General features: G+C 43.1%; 1 protein-coding gene across 1 annotated transcript; it reads right to left on the bottom strand.

Moving 5' to 3' along the window:
* Nucleotides 1-3,793: 3,793 nt before the first annotated feature.
* On the bottom strand, nt 3,794-5,569 carry LOC115726808 (pentatricopeptide repeat-containing protein At3g61360-like). The gene has a single exon (XM_030656856.2). The coding sequence runs from the start codon at nt 5,485-5,487 to the stop codon at nt 3,937-3,939; it is 1,551 nt and encodes a 516-aa protein (XP_030512716.2). The 5' UTR covers nt 5,488-5,569; the 3' UTR covers nt 3,794-3,936.
* Nucleotides 5,570-14,471: the final 8,902 nt, after the last annotated feature.

The following is a 14,471-nucleotide window of genomic DNA, read 5'->3' as shown; positions in this document are numbered from 1 at the left end:
ACCAAAGCCGACGGCCACCAGTGGCTGCCCGAGCACCCGACAGGTCGAGTCTCCATCCCCACCAAGCCCTGCTAGCCATTGCGTCGCGACGACGGTGTACCGCGAATAGACAGAGACCCTCGCCGGTCCATCTGCTGCGCCAGAAATCACTGTCATTGCAATCTGCAGCTCCATCCGATGTCGTCGGTTGCAGCCAGAGCAGTCGCCACCCTCCATCGACGTCACCCGTGCTTTTGTTTTGTAGGTCGGCCCGTGAATTCGAGAGTTGCCGAGCCATCACCGAACCACGAGCTGCTATTCATTGTAGATTGAAATCGCCACCGTGAGTCGTGTCGTCGTTCAGCCGTGATAAACCCGTGAGCTTACTTCCGTGTGGCTCCGTGAGCCCCGTCGCGAGCTGGCTGAGCTAGTCGACCATCGTTGTCCAACTTGGAGCCCCATGAACATAACATATGAGTTTCTGAACACAAAGTATCCCAAAGAGGCTGAGATGGTAAAGTTAACCAACTAGAGGTGTAAGATGTTTTGGCGGTGGGCTTTGGCAATCCAGTCGGCAGCTTGATTGGACTCACGTGGGCAACGGACAATCTTCACGAACTTCAACTGAGCCAGACGCTCCTTGCATTCTTCTATGATTGCTCGCTTGGCCCATGGGCTTAGAGAAACGTCCAAGATGCTCTCTCAACAAATGATAAGCTATCGCACTCAAGCATTGTACACAGATCAGTTCGTTCTCTCAGTTCAATTCCAGTTTGCAAGAGACGAAGTACCTCTCGCACGGCTAAGCATCACCGCCAGCCATAGTTGGAAATGGGAAGTTATGCCATGGAGAGCCCGACTTTCGTCTTCCTCAATGCATCCTAGTGGTTCTGAAGAGGAGAAAATGGAACCAGACTTCAAAAACGGTTGAACCCATTACTTCATCAGTGTTAGGACTAACGGTGTCACTGATTCTTTCAATCTGGCGGGTTGCGAATAATAGACACAATCCGGCTCCGACCTCTTCCAAGAAATCTCTTTCACCGGTGTCTTGACAAAGCCTTTTCATGGCGTGAGAGCGAGGCATAGAGAAACATCAAACATTGTAATTTTGTGAAGGTCATGACATCTTGTTCAGGAATTGACAAATGATGTGGACGATTTTAAGGCCCTAGTCTACGAATTTATGGTCATTGGAAACCTGGAGGATTGGCTACATCTAACTCCTGGAGAGAACGAGGGACGTGACGAGCCAAGAAACTCGAGCCTTTTAAAGGCTAAGCATCGGTATCAACATTGCTTATGCTACACATTATCTCCATCACCATAGCAAGAAGCCTACCGTTCACTGTGATCTCAAGCTTAGTAACGATCCTCGATAATAATCCTCGATGATGAAATTATCGCACATGTTGGTGATGAATTGGTGAGATTAGTTCCGGCGCCAAACAACCAAGTCTTTGCAAATGAGTCGAGTTCTACCAGGATAAGAGGCTTTAATATGGAGCTCCAGGTGAATTCTATGTGCTTTCTCCTCCCAGTCTTTTTGCTACCCTCTTGTAGTAAAATCGGAAGTAAACAGGTCAAAAGAATGAGAATCCTACCTCAACTGCATCTTTTGCTTGCCGATTCACTATGCTTCCTCAAACAATTCCAAGAATTGATATGTTAAATCTTGACAAGTACATTCGGGGTACCATTCTTCAGGGTCCTTCAAATGAAGCTGTGTCTTCGGCATCATATTGGCCAGTAATTGAAATCTTGGGTTGTGAAGTGGCGCTGCACAACTGAATCTGATCTTTCCCGGGGGCTATAATGCAATCAAAATGTGGTGGATTGACAAGGGTGAAAGAATGATCTATAGGAATTGTTCTAGGGGCATGGATGACAGCCATGCATCTACTTAAGGAGAAGATGAGATGATTAGTAAGATATGTCGAGAAAAACACATACACCCGCATAAAGCAAGCTAGCTCATCAATTACATTTGAGTGCAGCACAGAGCATTCGCATAATTCATAGAACAGTATGCTTCTATATTTGCATAGGTCCTGTTTTCTCCTTTCCTTCTTTCACTTGTTTCCAGACTATGGAGTGGGAAGTCAAGTGACTGGACGTGGATATATGATATATCTACAGTTACGGCATCATCTTGTTTTCACCTGGAAGAGGGCCACTGATTCGAAGGTTTCGACCTCCATAACTTTGTTGAGAAAGCATTATCTAGTTAAGCGGAAGAGATTGCACACCCCGGGCTGTTCCAGGGTATGCAAGAAACAGAAGCAGTCAGATACAAAAACCAGATTTGAACTAGCAATGGGAGACGCAAATCTTCCGTTCCTATCAGTATGCAACACTGTAGTCTTCTGTCCAAGAAATAAGCGATTTTTTTCTCCTCTTTTTTCCTTTTAGATAGGAGAAGTGATTATTTTTTGGCAACAGAAATCGGGCATCGATTTTTGAAGTTGTGACTAATCTAAGCATTTTTTTTTTTGTTAGTGACAAAGAGAGAGGACAGAGGTGTAAGTAGGAGGAGTGAAGGTGGAAGAGGCTGCTCTAAAAGATCCATTGTTATTACTCTAGCAGCAGTTATCGACTTTAGTATTTTGGTCATAATCATAATAAGAAGACATCTGCCAAAGAGAAAATTATCACACCTGAAATTCAACAGATACTGCTGGACCAATAAGAGGTCCAGCAAGCTAGTAGTACCTTTCATGGGTCGATTAACAAGTAACAGCACCAGTTAAAAGCTTCAAAAACAGAAAAGATGCTCATCAAATCACATTGGATACCGAAAAAGTGCACATTTTAAGGAACTAATTCTACCGAACATCAAAGTTGCAATAAAAAAAATATTTAATAAGTTCAAACAAGTGTTCTGAGACGCTCTACCAACAATTTCTATAAAGCACCTGTGGCCTCCTGCACATGGTAACATTCATTTTTGACTGGTAATAGGGTCCAATCAACCCATATGGAAGTTAACAGAACATTGGAGTTTGTTCAACATCTTTCATATATGACAATCAATTAGTACAACTACAACAAAAGCAGAACTGAACTTCAGGGTTTAAAATATGATACTCCGGCACTTAGCTTACAGTTCTAGTTTCGTCATATCCTTTGTCACAGCCAAATCTGTTTTGACCAAGTCATAAGTGCAGGGTGGCAAGGTTCTTTCTCAGAGGAAGAACTCCTCCTTTGGAGTGTGCAAGAAGAAGCTGGAGCTTTTCTGACTACAATAGTGAAGTCATGATAAATAAAGACAGTTTGTGAGCATCCTTAATCTGTCACCATAAGACAAACAACTTGCTGTTGAGCAATTATCGACGTGATAGCACTAGCATACGAACCTTTCAATGAAGACAGACCAGCTCGTAACTTCTTTCGACTTTTCTCGAGGAAAGAATAAGAATGCCCTACCCATCCATATGTGGATACTCACAGTATTTTCATTACTTTGACCAACCTGAGCAGCTACTCCGCAGCGAAAAAATCAAGTGCAGGGTTTAAGAGCCATCTTTGTACAAGCCAATCAACTAATCTCATTCCACTTTAGGAATAGCGCTTATGTGTATATCCTCACAGAAATTTGAGCAGCAGCATTTCCTTTTTGCAAGTCTAATGAGAGTAAAACTTTGCCATCTTGTCAAGTCCTCAATTTCAATGTTTCTGTTTTGACCAACCTACAAAAGGCAAAAGCAACCACACGAGGAAAACGCTGCGCCTCTCATATTCCTGCCTCCCTCCGGGGATTTGTTTCAACCACCCTATAGAAACTGGGTTGCATAGGCATGGCCCAAGTCTCAACAATAACTTGAGTCAAGACTGCACAGTGAACACAAACGATCAGAGTTTCTCATCGCATGTGTATCAGCCCTATAGACTTTGAGGAGAACCAAAAATGACAAACCATCCAAATATCCAGTAAACAGAGGTTGCACTCAAACAAAGTCAACTTGAAAACGTCCTTTCTGCATGAAATTCTAAGGAATTAGCTATACCATCAGCATGCCCTTTTGACAGAGGCAGAATAGCTTTTAACGTCTTTACCAGTTGATTGAGCTTCCTCAACTTGTCGGCCTCACCAGCCTGCAGCAGTAGCCCCCCTAACATCCGAAATGTTGCTTCAGTCATTAGCCTTCCTCTCTCCAGCATCTGTTTGGAGCACTCAAAAGCTTCTAGTTCTCTTCCACGAGAACATAATCCAATCACCAAAAGATCCAGCGCATGACCATGAGGACAATGCCCTTTGCTCACCAAGTATTCCCATAAATGCAATCCCATATCAACTTGACGATTAATACAAAAGTACTTCATCAGCATGACCACCGTCCGAGTTTTAGGCACAAAGTTTCTCTCCACCATTTTATGATATAACTCATATACTCCGTCTATTTCTCTTGATCTCATCAGTCCAAGGAACAATGTCTGATAGGTCATGTTGTCATGCCTAATTTGCTTCGCCTCCATCTCATCCATCAAGGCAATGGCAGCTTTTACATATTTTGCTTTTATCAGAACACTGATCGTCACATTATAGGCTGCTGTATCTGGTTGCATATTTCTTGTAAAAATCCCATCAAACAATTCCTTTGCCTTTGTTAGATTGCGAGCAACCCCCGCACCATGAATCAAAGTAGTAAATGTCTCAACAGTAGGTAAGCAACCGGCCCCTTCCATTTCTTCAAGAAGCCTGAGACCGTCACCCACACAACCTCTTTTACCATTCTTACAGTAAGCATCAATCCTGATGTTATATGTCACTGCATTAGGTTTAAAACCTCTTCTAACCATCTCATGGTAAAACAACTCCATTGAGGTGACATCGCCTGAATCTTTAAATCCCAAGAGCAGTATATTCATGGTCTTCGTATCAGGAGAGAATCGTGAATGCATCTTATTGAACACGGATCGTACTTCCTTCATCTGCCTATGCGTGCAAAATGCCCAAAGAAGTATATTGAATTCATCCGCACTAAACTTCCTTCCAACAAACACATCATTCTCCATCCTTTCAAATGCCAGGAGAGTATCCTCATACGACTTGAATTTTGCAATCTTCAACATCATGATGCTCATCGCCTTCAGCATGAGCACCGAAGGGTGCATTACCCGCATCTCTTCCATCAATTCCCAAGTTTTCTCAAAGTACCACATCCTCGCAAGTATGTGGAGAGTTCTTTCGAACGCCACCGAAGTCGGACCACACGACAAATGGCAGACAGTGTATCTGAAGAACTCTAGAGCTTTGAGACCATTGGAATGAGCCCCAAATAAATGGCCAAGCACGTCCTCTACGAAACCGGCGGAAAGAGTATGCGGCGGGATGTGCTTCTGAAGGACGGTTTGAAGCGTGCTATCAGGAAATGGGTGGTCGTTTATGACTTTGGCGATTTTGTCGATCTCGTTATCCCTTCCCAATGGAACAGTAGTACAGAAAAGTCGGGACAAGAAGCGCTGGTGTGGAATTCTAGCGAACTGATTCTGGGTCAGTAATTTCATCGAGCAGCTCGTGATCAATGGGATCTCCGATGGCAAAACCAATCAATTCCCTCGTGGGTTCTTCTGGAATCTGCAACCACGTTAACCAATAGTCGCATGCTCGGCTATCTACGGCCACCCATCACCAGAATTTTGCCATTTGAACACGCTCGAGAAGCGATTTAATCAAGCGATATTGTATCGCGAAAACTGGAACGAGAAAGGGACACTCCCTCCTCGTCTTCTTCGCGACTGTGGCACTCTGGAGTCTGAATCTCCGCCAATTTGCAGGGGTCCAGTCCACTGTTGGCCAGGCTGCGATGGCCGTCGCGCTCCAAATCTGGAGACTTTGCGTGTTATCTTGCTTTGGAATGCGCTATTGCTCCCGCACCCGCAGCATCTACTCTTACTGTTACCTGAGTTTTATGGGATGTTCAAGGAATACAGACACAAAGACAATTTACGTAACACAAAGACAATTTACAAATGCATCACCAAGATTATGGCTAATAGGATCTGTGGGGTTCTTTCTTCTATTATTAGTCCGATGCAAAATGCTTTCGTCAAAGGCCGTCGTATCAGTGACAACATCTTTTTGGCACAGGAGCTGTTTAGTGGCTTCCATCACGACCCTTACTTGCCAAAATGTGCTATTAAGGTAGATTTCGGGAAAGCCTATGACACTGTCGATTGGGAATTCCTCCGACTAGTCTTGCACGCTTTTGGGTTCCCGGTTGGCTTTATCAACCTTATTATGACTTGTGTCATGACTCCTAAGTTCTCCATCTCCATCAACGGAGAGCTTCATGGATTTTTCGCTAGTGGTAGAGGATTGCGCCAAGGGAACCCAATGTCGGCTTACTTGTTCACACTTGTAATGGAGATCTTCACTGGAATTATCAACCTCCAAACTCGATAGCCCGACTTCAAGTTCTATTGGAGATGTAAAGCCACTCGGCTTTCCCACCTCTTCTTCGCAGATGTACTTATCTTCACCGAAGCTAATAGTAACTCGGTTGCTCTTATTAAAGCGGGACTGGATAGGTTTTCCGATTAGTCCGGACTTAGACCGAACATGAGTAAAAGTGAACTCTTACGCTCGGGTGGCTCGCCCCAACTTCGGCACCACCTACTTTCTCTGCTGGGTTTTCGGGAAGGAGTTTTGCCCATCCGTTATTTGGGAGTTCCACTCATATCCAAACGACTTAGCAAAGGAGATTGCATTTCTCCGGTTAATACTATCACGACTAGAGCTCATTCGTGGACGCAGCGATTCCTCTCCTTTGCGGGACGTCTCTTGCTAGTAAAGACTATACTTCATGCGACCCGGGTTTTTTGGGCTAGTGTCTTTATTCTTCCAAAGTCTATTTTGCTTCGTATTGAGCAAATTCTAAGGCAATTCCTCCGGAAAGGACCGGACCTAAGCACCGGAGGGGTGAAGGTGTCATGGGATAAGGCGTGTTTACCTAAAGAGGAGGGAAGCCTTGGCATTCGGAGGCTCTCGGATTGTAACAAAGCGGCAATGCTTAAACATATATGGATCCTTTTCACGGATAAAGAATCCATTTGGTGTAAGTGGATACACTCGAACTTCCTCAAGTATAAGAGCTTTTGGGTGGCTACGAAACCGACTCTTTGCTCTTGGTCTTGGAAAAAGATCCTCGATCTTAGAAAGGATAGTGAGCATCTCTTCCATTGGCGGGTTGGCGATGGTAATATATCGTTCTAGTTTGATTCATGGCATACGAAGGGTCCTTTATACAAATTGTTCTCCGACCTGGATATATATCGGTCCGGTATATCTCGTAAGGCCACGGTTCGGGATTTCCTAACTACAACTCACTTCCCCTCGAGGGTGAACACCGTCATGGGAGCTTGGTCTGACCCCATGCCGTCCATCACCCCCGAGAGCCAACAGGATACCCTAATCTGGCTCGGACATTCCTCCGGTGTCTTCTCCTCGGCTTCGGCTTGGGATCTTTTTCGGCGCAAGGGACAAGTTGTTCAATGGCACTCGTTCATATGGGATCGTCATCTTGCTCCGCGGTATTCCTTCATTCTATGGCTTATTACCCTTAACGGACTACCCACCCTAGTCATCCTCCTTGCCTATCATCGTATTGCGGAAGGTCTATGTGGTTTTTGTAATTATCGCCACGACTCTATTGACCATTTATTTTTTGGTTGTAGTATTACAAATGCCCTTGCTCTGTTTTGGTCGGCTAAGTGCAACTTTGCTTGGCATAATGCTTCTTGGCAAGACAACCTTAGGTGGGTGATGAAGCACTTTCGGGGCCACCTCTTTTATCAATGCATTGCAAGATTCTCATTTGGCGCTCTTTGCCACGTGATTTGGACGGAACGGAATCACATCCTATTCCGCAACAAGCAACTTAATTTGACTGCCATCAAGGAATGTCTTCAAAAGGTGGTCAAGGATAAGGCTACCACCTTCGGGCGTGTTGACGACATCCCCGTAAATCGAAGAATGCAGATTTCTTGGGGCATCTCCTCCGCGATTTTTGGGAAGTTTTGTCCTTCCTGTTATCATTTTGGACCACGGTGCTTGGTCTACTTTATCTTATACAGCTACTTGCGTCACTCTTGTACAGGTTCTTGTATAGTCCCCACGGTTTGGTCTCGGTTGTTGGCCTCTCTGTGGCTCTTGTCTAGTTAGATTTTTCTACCCGAGCTGCCCTTACGCTTTTAGCGACACTCCGGTGGTGTGCGGTAGAGGTTTTGTTTTGTAATCTACGCTTTACTCAATATATATCTTACCTTTACCAAAAAAAAAAAAAAGACAATTTACGTAACAAAATTTACAAATAGCAACAGAAATGATCGACTCATAATATTTGCAAACAGTAAAGGTAAAAAAGAAATTTACTATTTCTCGTAAAAAATTACGAACAATGGGAATAAAAGATCTTACTAGGGATGACCGATTCCTGGATGATTGGTTCCCACCCTAGAACGGAGAACTGCCTTTTACGGACCGGTTCGGCAAAATGCGAATCCCGAACCATCCGCTCGTTCCATGAACCCTCTCGGGAACAGAACCACCGGTCCGGTTCGATTTCCGGTTGGATCCCGATTACGGTCCTAGTGAGCACCAACATCAATTAAGAAAGAAAAGGGAACGAGTCTCTAATGGTTGAAGGAGGAAAAATTTTAATATGCAAGATAACGATGGGGACAATGATTTAGTAGTGTTGCCTAATAGAAAATTTTCAGTAGGAAAAATAACAAGCATCGTAATATTTGCAAAAGTTATTTCGAAAGGCACAGATCCACTTTAGTGCAGCTATCTAGCTAAGCCTAAACCAACATGTCATTATCTCGTTGTGTCATTACAATAATTTCATATTCCATATTTCATGAAGTAAGGCATATCCAAAGTAATGCACTCAAATTAAAAGAATATACATTTGTATTATATAAAAAAATGATCTGGTTGGGCCGATTGGATGGTTCCCACAAGGAAATCGGGAACCGAACCGGTACCCACCGATTCTGGAAAATTGAAACCGAGAACCGGATGCATCGGACAGTATCCACCGGTTACCATCTATAATAAGCCGGTTAGGTATGGTCCGATTCGAATTGGATGGACCATGATTTTTTTGCTTACCCCTAGATCTTACTACCATCAATTAGGACCGAACGTAAAAGGACGATAACGGTCAACAAGGCGGTTCGATTACGAAAGGTGAAGAAAAATTACAAGTAACGTCGATAGTTTACCGTTCTTTTGTGGAATATTACACACCATAGGTACCCCGTACTTAGGACGAAGAAAGCAATATTACGTCCTCTAAAGAAGGGAATTAGTTAGTTTAGTTAACAATAGGAGAAGGGAATTTGCAATTCACTTTGGTTAGAGTACTATATTTGGTGGAATATTATCAACCACAGGACCCACATAACTTACGACGAAAGTAACATTACATACTCTAAACATATGTTACAAAATGATATTTTACAGGTAAATTCCAACTATTGACAATGCCCGATCGGACCCAAAGCGATTTTTTAGGCTAATTTTTGGGTAATGGTTTAACATACACATATATTAACGGTTACAAATGTTACCCGAATCGAATCGAAATGCTTCATGTTAGGGATTGAAACAAAACAGAACGAGAAATTTCTAATAAGAGCCCGAAGTGCCATTATTTTTTCAAATAAGGACCTGAACTTGGCATTATTTCCAAATAAGGGTCTCAAGCGATAGCCGGCTACTAGCGAGGACCGGGCGAGGCCGGCCCTCGCCGGATATTGGCGAGGGTCGCCTCGTCGCAGCGAGCAAGCCCTCGCCGGATCATCACGTCATCTTCTTCTTCTTCGCAGCCATGATCGACTATGATTTTGATACCTCTTCACTTCACAAGACACCTATTCGCAATTGGCGAGAGCCCACCCTCGCCCGTGGCTATTAAGGCGAGGCCGCCCTCGATAGCTGTCGAAGCGAGGCCGCCGCGAGGGCGGCATCGTGGTACTCGGGCAAGGCCACTCATGGATGGCCGCGAGGGACGGCCTTGTCGGCCGCAACAACAAAAAAATAAAAATAATAAATAGAGCAAATGACGAAAATGAGTCATTCTTTAAAACAAAGGGGACATTTCATTAAGGCTTTCATTTAAGAAAACTGAAGGCACGAAGTGCCCTTATTTGAAATTTTTCCAAACATGATACATTAAAATACACTTCAAAACCCTAATACGCTCTCTCTGGCGAAATCCCGACACCGCTTTCCTCGTTCATCGACTCCACCACCGTCGACTGTTCAACAAATCTAGTAAACCTTAGACGCCGATTCTTCAACTCCGGAGGAGAGCCCTTCAGTTCAGATATTGACTCCATCCTCATCTTCATCTTCGTCTTCGTCTTCGTCTTCATTGTCGAGGTCCAGCTACTTGATCTCGTGATCGCTCACTGATGTTGCAGATGGTTTGGAGGTGGCTGGATTGCGTGTGCTTTCCTAGTTAATTGTGAATGTGTGTAGCTGCTGTTCTTTTCTCTGGCTAACGTCGCCTATGAGCACGAGAACTACCATTGAAGGAGCGCTGTGATCATGCGCAATGCCGAAATTTTCGAAGAGCATAATTTTTCGATCCACTCCATTTCTCTCTTTCTGAGTGCAGCGCGCATCGTCTCTTTCCATTTCCTTGGATTTGCTTTTGCTTTTGCTTTTCTAAGAGCGTATGTTCTATGGTTTCGACTTTGGGTTCAATTAATTGCGTTGAGTTGTGCATCTTTTCCTGAATTTTCAGAGTCTACAGAGGCTTCTTCGTCGAGTTCTATATTATGGAACCTTATTTGTTGGTCACTGTCTAAATAACGCCGACGCCGACACCGACGCCGACGCCGACACTGGACACACAACATGACACGTGGACACGTTATTTATATAAAAAAAATGTAGAATTCGGATATATTGGGACACGTGTATATTAAATATATAATAAGTTATTATTTTTTATGATTATTTCTATCAATTTGATTTAATGATTCAAATCCACAAATAAATAAATAGTATAAAAGAGCCGAGAATGAACTTACACTAAAAATATTAATCCACCATTTCCTAATATCACTCATTGTTTCGAATTGACAAATTCAATTACATCCCATTCCAACAATCCATAAAACTTGAAAATAAAAATAAAAATAAAAATAAAAAGTAATCCTCGTCTATGATCGGGAAATCGCCTGGAGAAAATCTCCGCAAGAAAACCCAGGAAATCCCCCGGAGGAAAGGAATACGAACTTACTCGGTCAGGAGTTGCAATCGCACCGGAAGACCTAGGAGATTCACGTCGATGCGTCATGGGCAGAGAGCATATCATATATGGATTCGGATCCCCTAACATTGGGGATCCATATTAAAAGTAACATAACCCATCATCGGCCGTCCATTTTCCATCGGACAATCAATAATCAATCGCGTCAATCAAAAAAAAATTCCCATCCAAAATTTGCCTCCTCTCAAAATTTGAATTAACCGGTTGTTGACCTTCCGATGAGAAATGGACGGCCCGATGGGGGGTTATGTTATCCCTATCATGGATCCCCAATGTTAGGGGATCCATTTCCCATATCAGAAACGTCAATAGCCGGAGTAGTGAGAGACAGCCAAGGCACGTTAATTGACGGCATTACGAAGACAATCCGTGCTGATTCCCCCCTCGCGGCGGAAACTATAGCTCTGAAGCTGGGGCTGCAAAATGTACTTCAACTGATGGCGTCTTCTCTCCGATGGAAGTCGAAGTCTTCAAGTGATCAGCACGTGGGGTCTTTTGATCTGCAGTGGGACATATTCAGCAACAACTCATCACCCATGGAGTTATTGGCAGATCAAGCCCATCCGGCCCTTGGCCCATGGCCCATTTCGAACTTACTGGCAGACTGTAGAGAGATGTTGGGCCAGCTGAAGGAAGTCCGTATTATTTTCTCTCCAGCTCTTGTGCGGATTGGTTAGCTGAGGCTCATAGATTAGGTTACCTTTGTTGACTGAACGAAAGTACTCGTCTTTTGACCAAAAAAAAAAAAGTAAAGTAATCCACATTCCACAATTAAATTTAATATTTAACAATAAGTATATAAAAAAAAAAAAAAACAAGGTGATTAGGGACGCTGTGCGAGAGTCAACGGGGTGAGAGAGACCGAGAGACGAGAGGATGAGAGACGGCGATTAGGGTTTGGGCAATTAGGGCCGAGCCAATTAGGGTGGAGGAACTTAGAATATTAGGTTTTGATAGATTACATTTTGACCCCTAAAATATTATTGAAAATTTCTAAAATTGACCCATGCGTGTTGGAATAGCGTGCCGGAATTCCGGACTCGCGTGTCGCCGATGTGTAAGGAGTGTTGACCGTGTGTCGGATGCTTGTCGAGCACCAACACAAAGGCTCCCGGAGAGTTTCCATCCCTCCTAGATTATAGTAATGATTGAAGTGAATAGAGCTTGAATTTGGCATATTAGTTTTTTAACTCAGGGGCATTCTACATGTTCGACAGAATGAATCATGGACAGTTAATTCCTATTGCATTCTGTTCACAAACATTCGGATGTCCATTCGAAGTTGCATTGGCTGTCTTATTGCATTTCCTGTATACAGTTGATTGAAATGCGAACAAATTTAGACATACAAGCATGTCGTGGTGCTTGTTGTTTACGTGTGCTTTTCATATGTCAAATGCTGGTCATGTGTGTTATGTTCGCTGTTCATGTGTCCATTTGCCGTGTCAATTGACGTTGAGCTCGCTTAGGAAGATGTACATGGTATATTACTCATCTAAGCTGCTGGACATGAGAAGTTTTCGTATCGTATATGATGTTATATACATAGTCCTTGAGGTGCATAAATATGCATAGCGAGATGGGCATGTACAATTCTTTATCGGTATTCATTTCTCATCGAATTGTCTATGACCAATACATTACAATCACTATGAACAGCCGTGGAATTTTATCTGTTTGGTTAGTCCTAAATTCCAGTCATTCGAGCGCATGCTCCAATTTCACTTCTCCCAATTTTTTCCGTCGTATCAATAAGTATTGTGCCCTGAATCTTCTGATTGCCATTTGTACTCGAGGCACTCATCAATAAGTACTGAGACAAGTTGCCATAAAGTCTAGCAGGTATCAAGCTTACAACTTAGGATCTAATGTTGCTTTTCAGTCATCTTGGTTAGTATCCGATATCATGTGACTGAATAGGATTACTAGTTAATGTATAGATTCTTATTAATGAGTTGATGTTTGCTAAAATTGACAAACCCCAATAAATATCAACACAAATATTAAACCGGAATTTACTAAAAATGACTAAATTTCCAAAGACTCACGCTTTTTCCACTCATCATATAGCTTTGACACTCCATTGTGTGGCCCATCACTTTTGGTATAAATTTGTATGCTTCATTTTTTATTTATTATTTTTCCAACTCTTTTGTTTCCTTTTTTCTTTTTTTTTTTCTTTTTTTTATCTTATAGGTCCCACTTTCCTCCTCCTCCTTCTTCTTCCTTTCCATGCCTCCCACTCCTTCTTGTACCAAAAACCATGATGTCCCCAGTTTATTATCTATGATGACAATCCCGTCGTGGTCTCGTCTCTCTGTTCTCTTAATTTCACAAGGCGATCAATTTTTTTACAAGCTCCTCCTTGTTGACTAAGATAGAAGGGTGGTGTGGGAATTAACCCTTTGCCATCCGCATGATTTTGGACCTTCGGATTCTCAAGAACCACCTTGAGCCTTTGACGGATCAATAGTTGATGGGCATATACAATTTGCAGCAATCTTCGCAACAAGCCAAAGATGCTCTATCTCGGGGAATAGAAGCGCTACAGCAATCTCTCGTGGACACACTTTCTTCAACCACACTGGGTCCTACTGCTTCGGGAAATGTCGCAAAATACATGGGCCAAATGGCTATTCCAATGGACAGATTGACCACTCTTGAAAACTTCGTTCACCAACTGCTACTTAATTATGCAAGGAAAATCCAGCATATGCGAGGAAAATCCGTCCGGTATTGAGACTCAACTATTTTTGTACCTTCTCTTATAGGCTGACCTCTTGAGACATCTTTTGGATGCATCGGATATTAACCACCCGTCAAGCAGCCCGCACTCTTCTCGTTGTCAACGACTACGTCTCCCGTCTCCGAGCGCTAAGTTCATTAGTGTTAGCTCGTTCTAGGACCAAAAACGTTTGTTCTTCTAAACTCTTCTAATTGTAATTAATAGTTTTGATTAAAATTAACGTTTCCAGTGGGGATCCCCTTATGACCAATGACTGCAACCATAGTGATTCGAGCCGCCTTTGTTAGCGGAAAAAATTTCCATGTGATTTCTGACTTCAAGAATAAAATCGTATGAAAAGGGCATCATGGAAAGGATGGATAAGGATGAACATGTCATTAATCAAAATAGAGGACAGAGATATGGGAGAACGATGGGATTGTCATAAGGAAATACTTTCCTAACATTACTGTCGG

The sequence above is a fragment of the Rhodamnia argentea genome, chromosome 9 (genome assembly GCF_020921035.1).
Source record: "Rhodamnia argentea isolate NSW1041297 chromosome 9, ASM2092103v1, whole genome shotgun sequence".
Classification (NCBI taxonomy): domain Eukaryota; kingdom Viridiplantae; phylum Streptophyta; class Magnoliopsida; order Myrtales; family Myrtaceae; genus Rhodamnia; species Rhodamnia argentea.
Note: the sequence above shows the minus strand (reverse complement) of the source record. Positions and strands in the feature narration are given on the sequence as shown.

What these genes read in the sequence shown, in the direction of transcription:
- LOC115726808 (XM_030656856.2), bottom strand. Translation starts at nt 5,487, where the DNA reads ATGAAATTACTGACCCAGAATCAGTTCGCTAGAATTCCACACCAGCGC.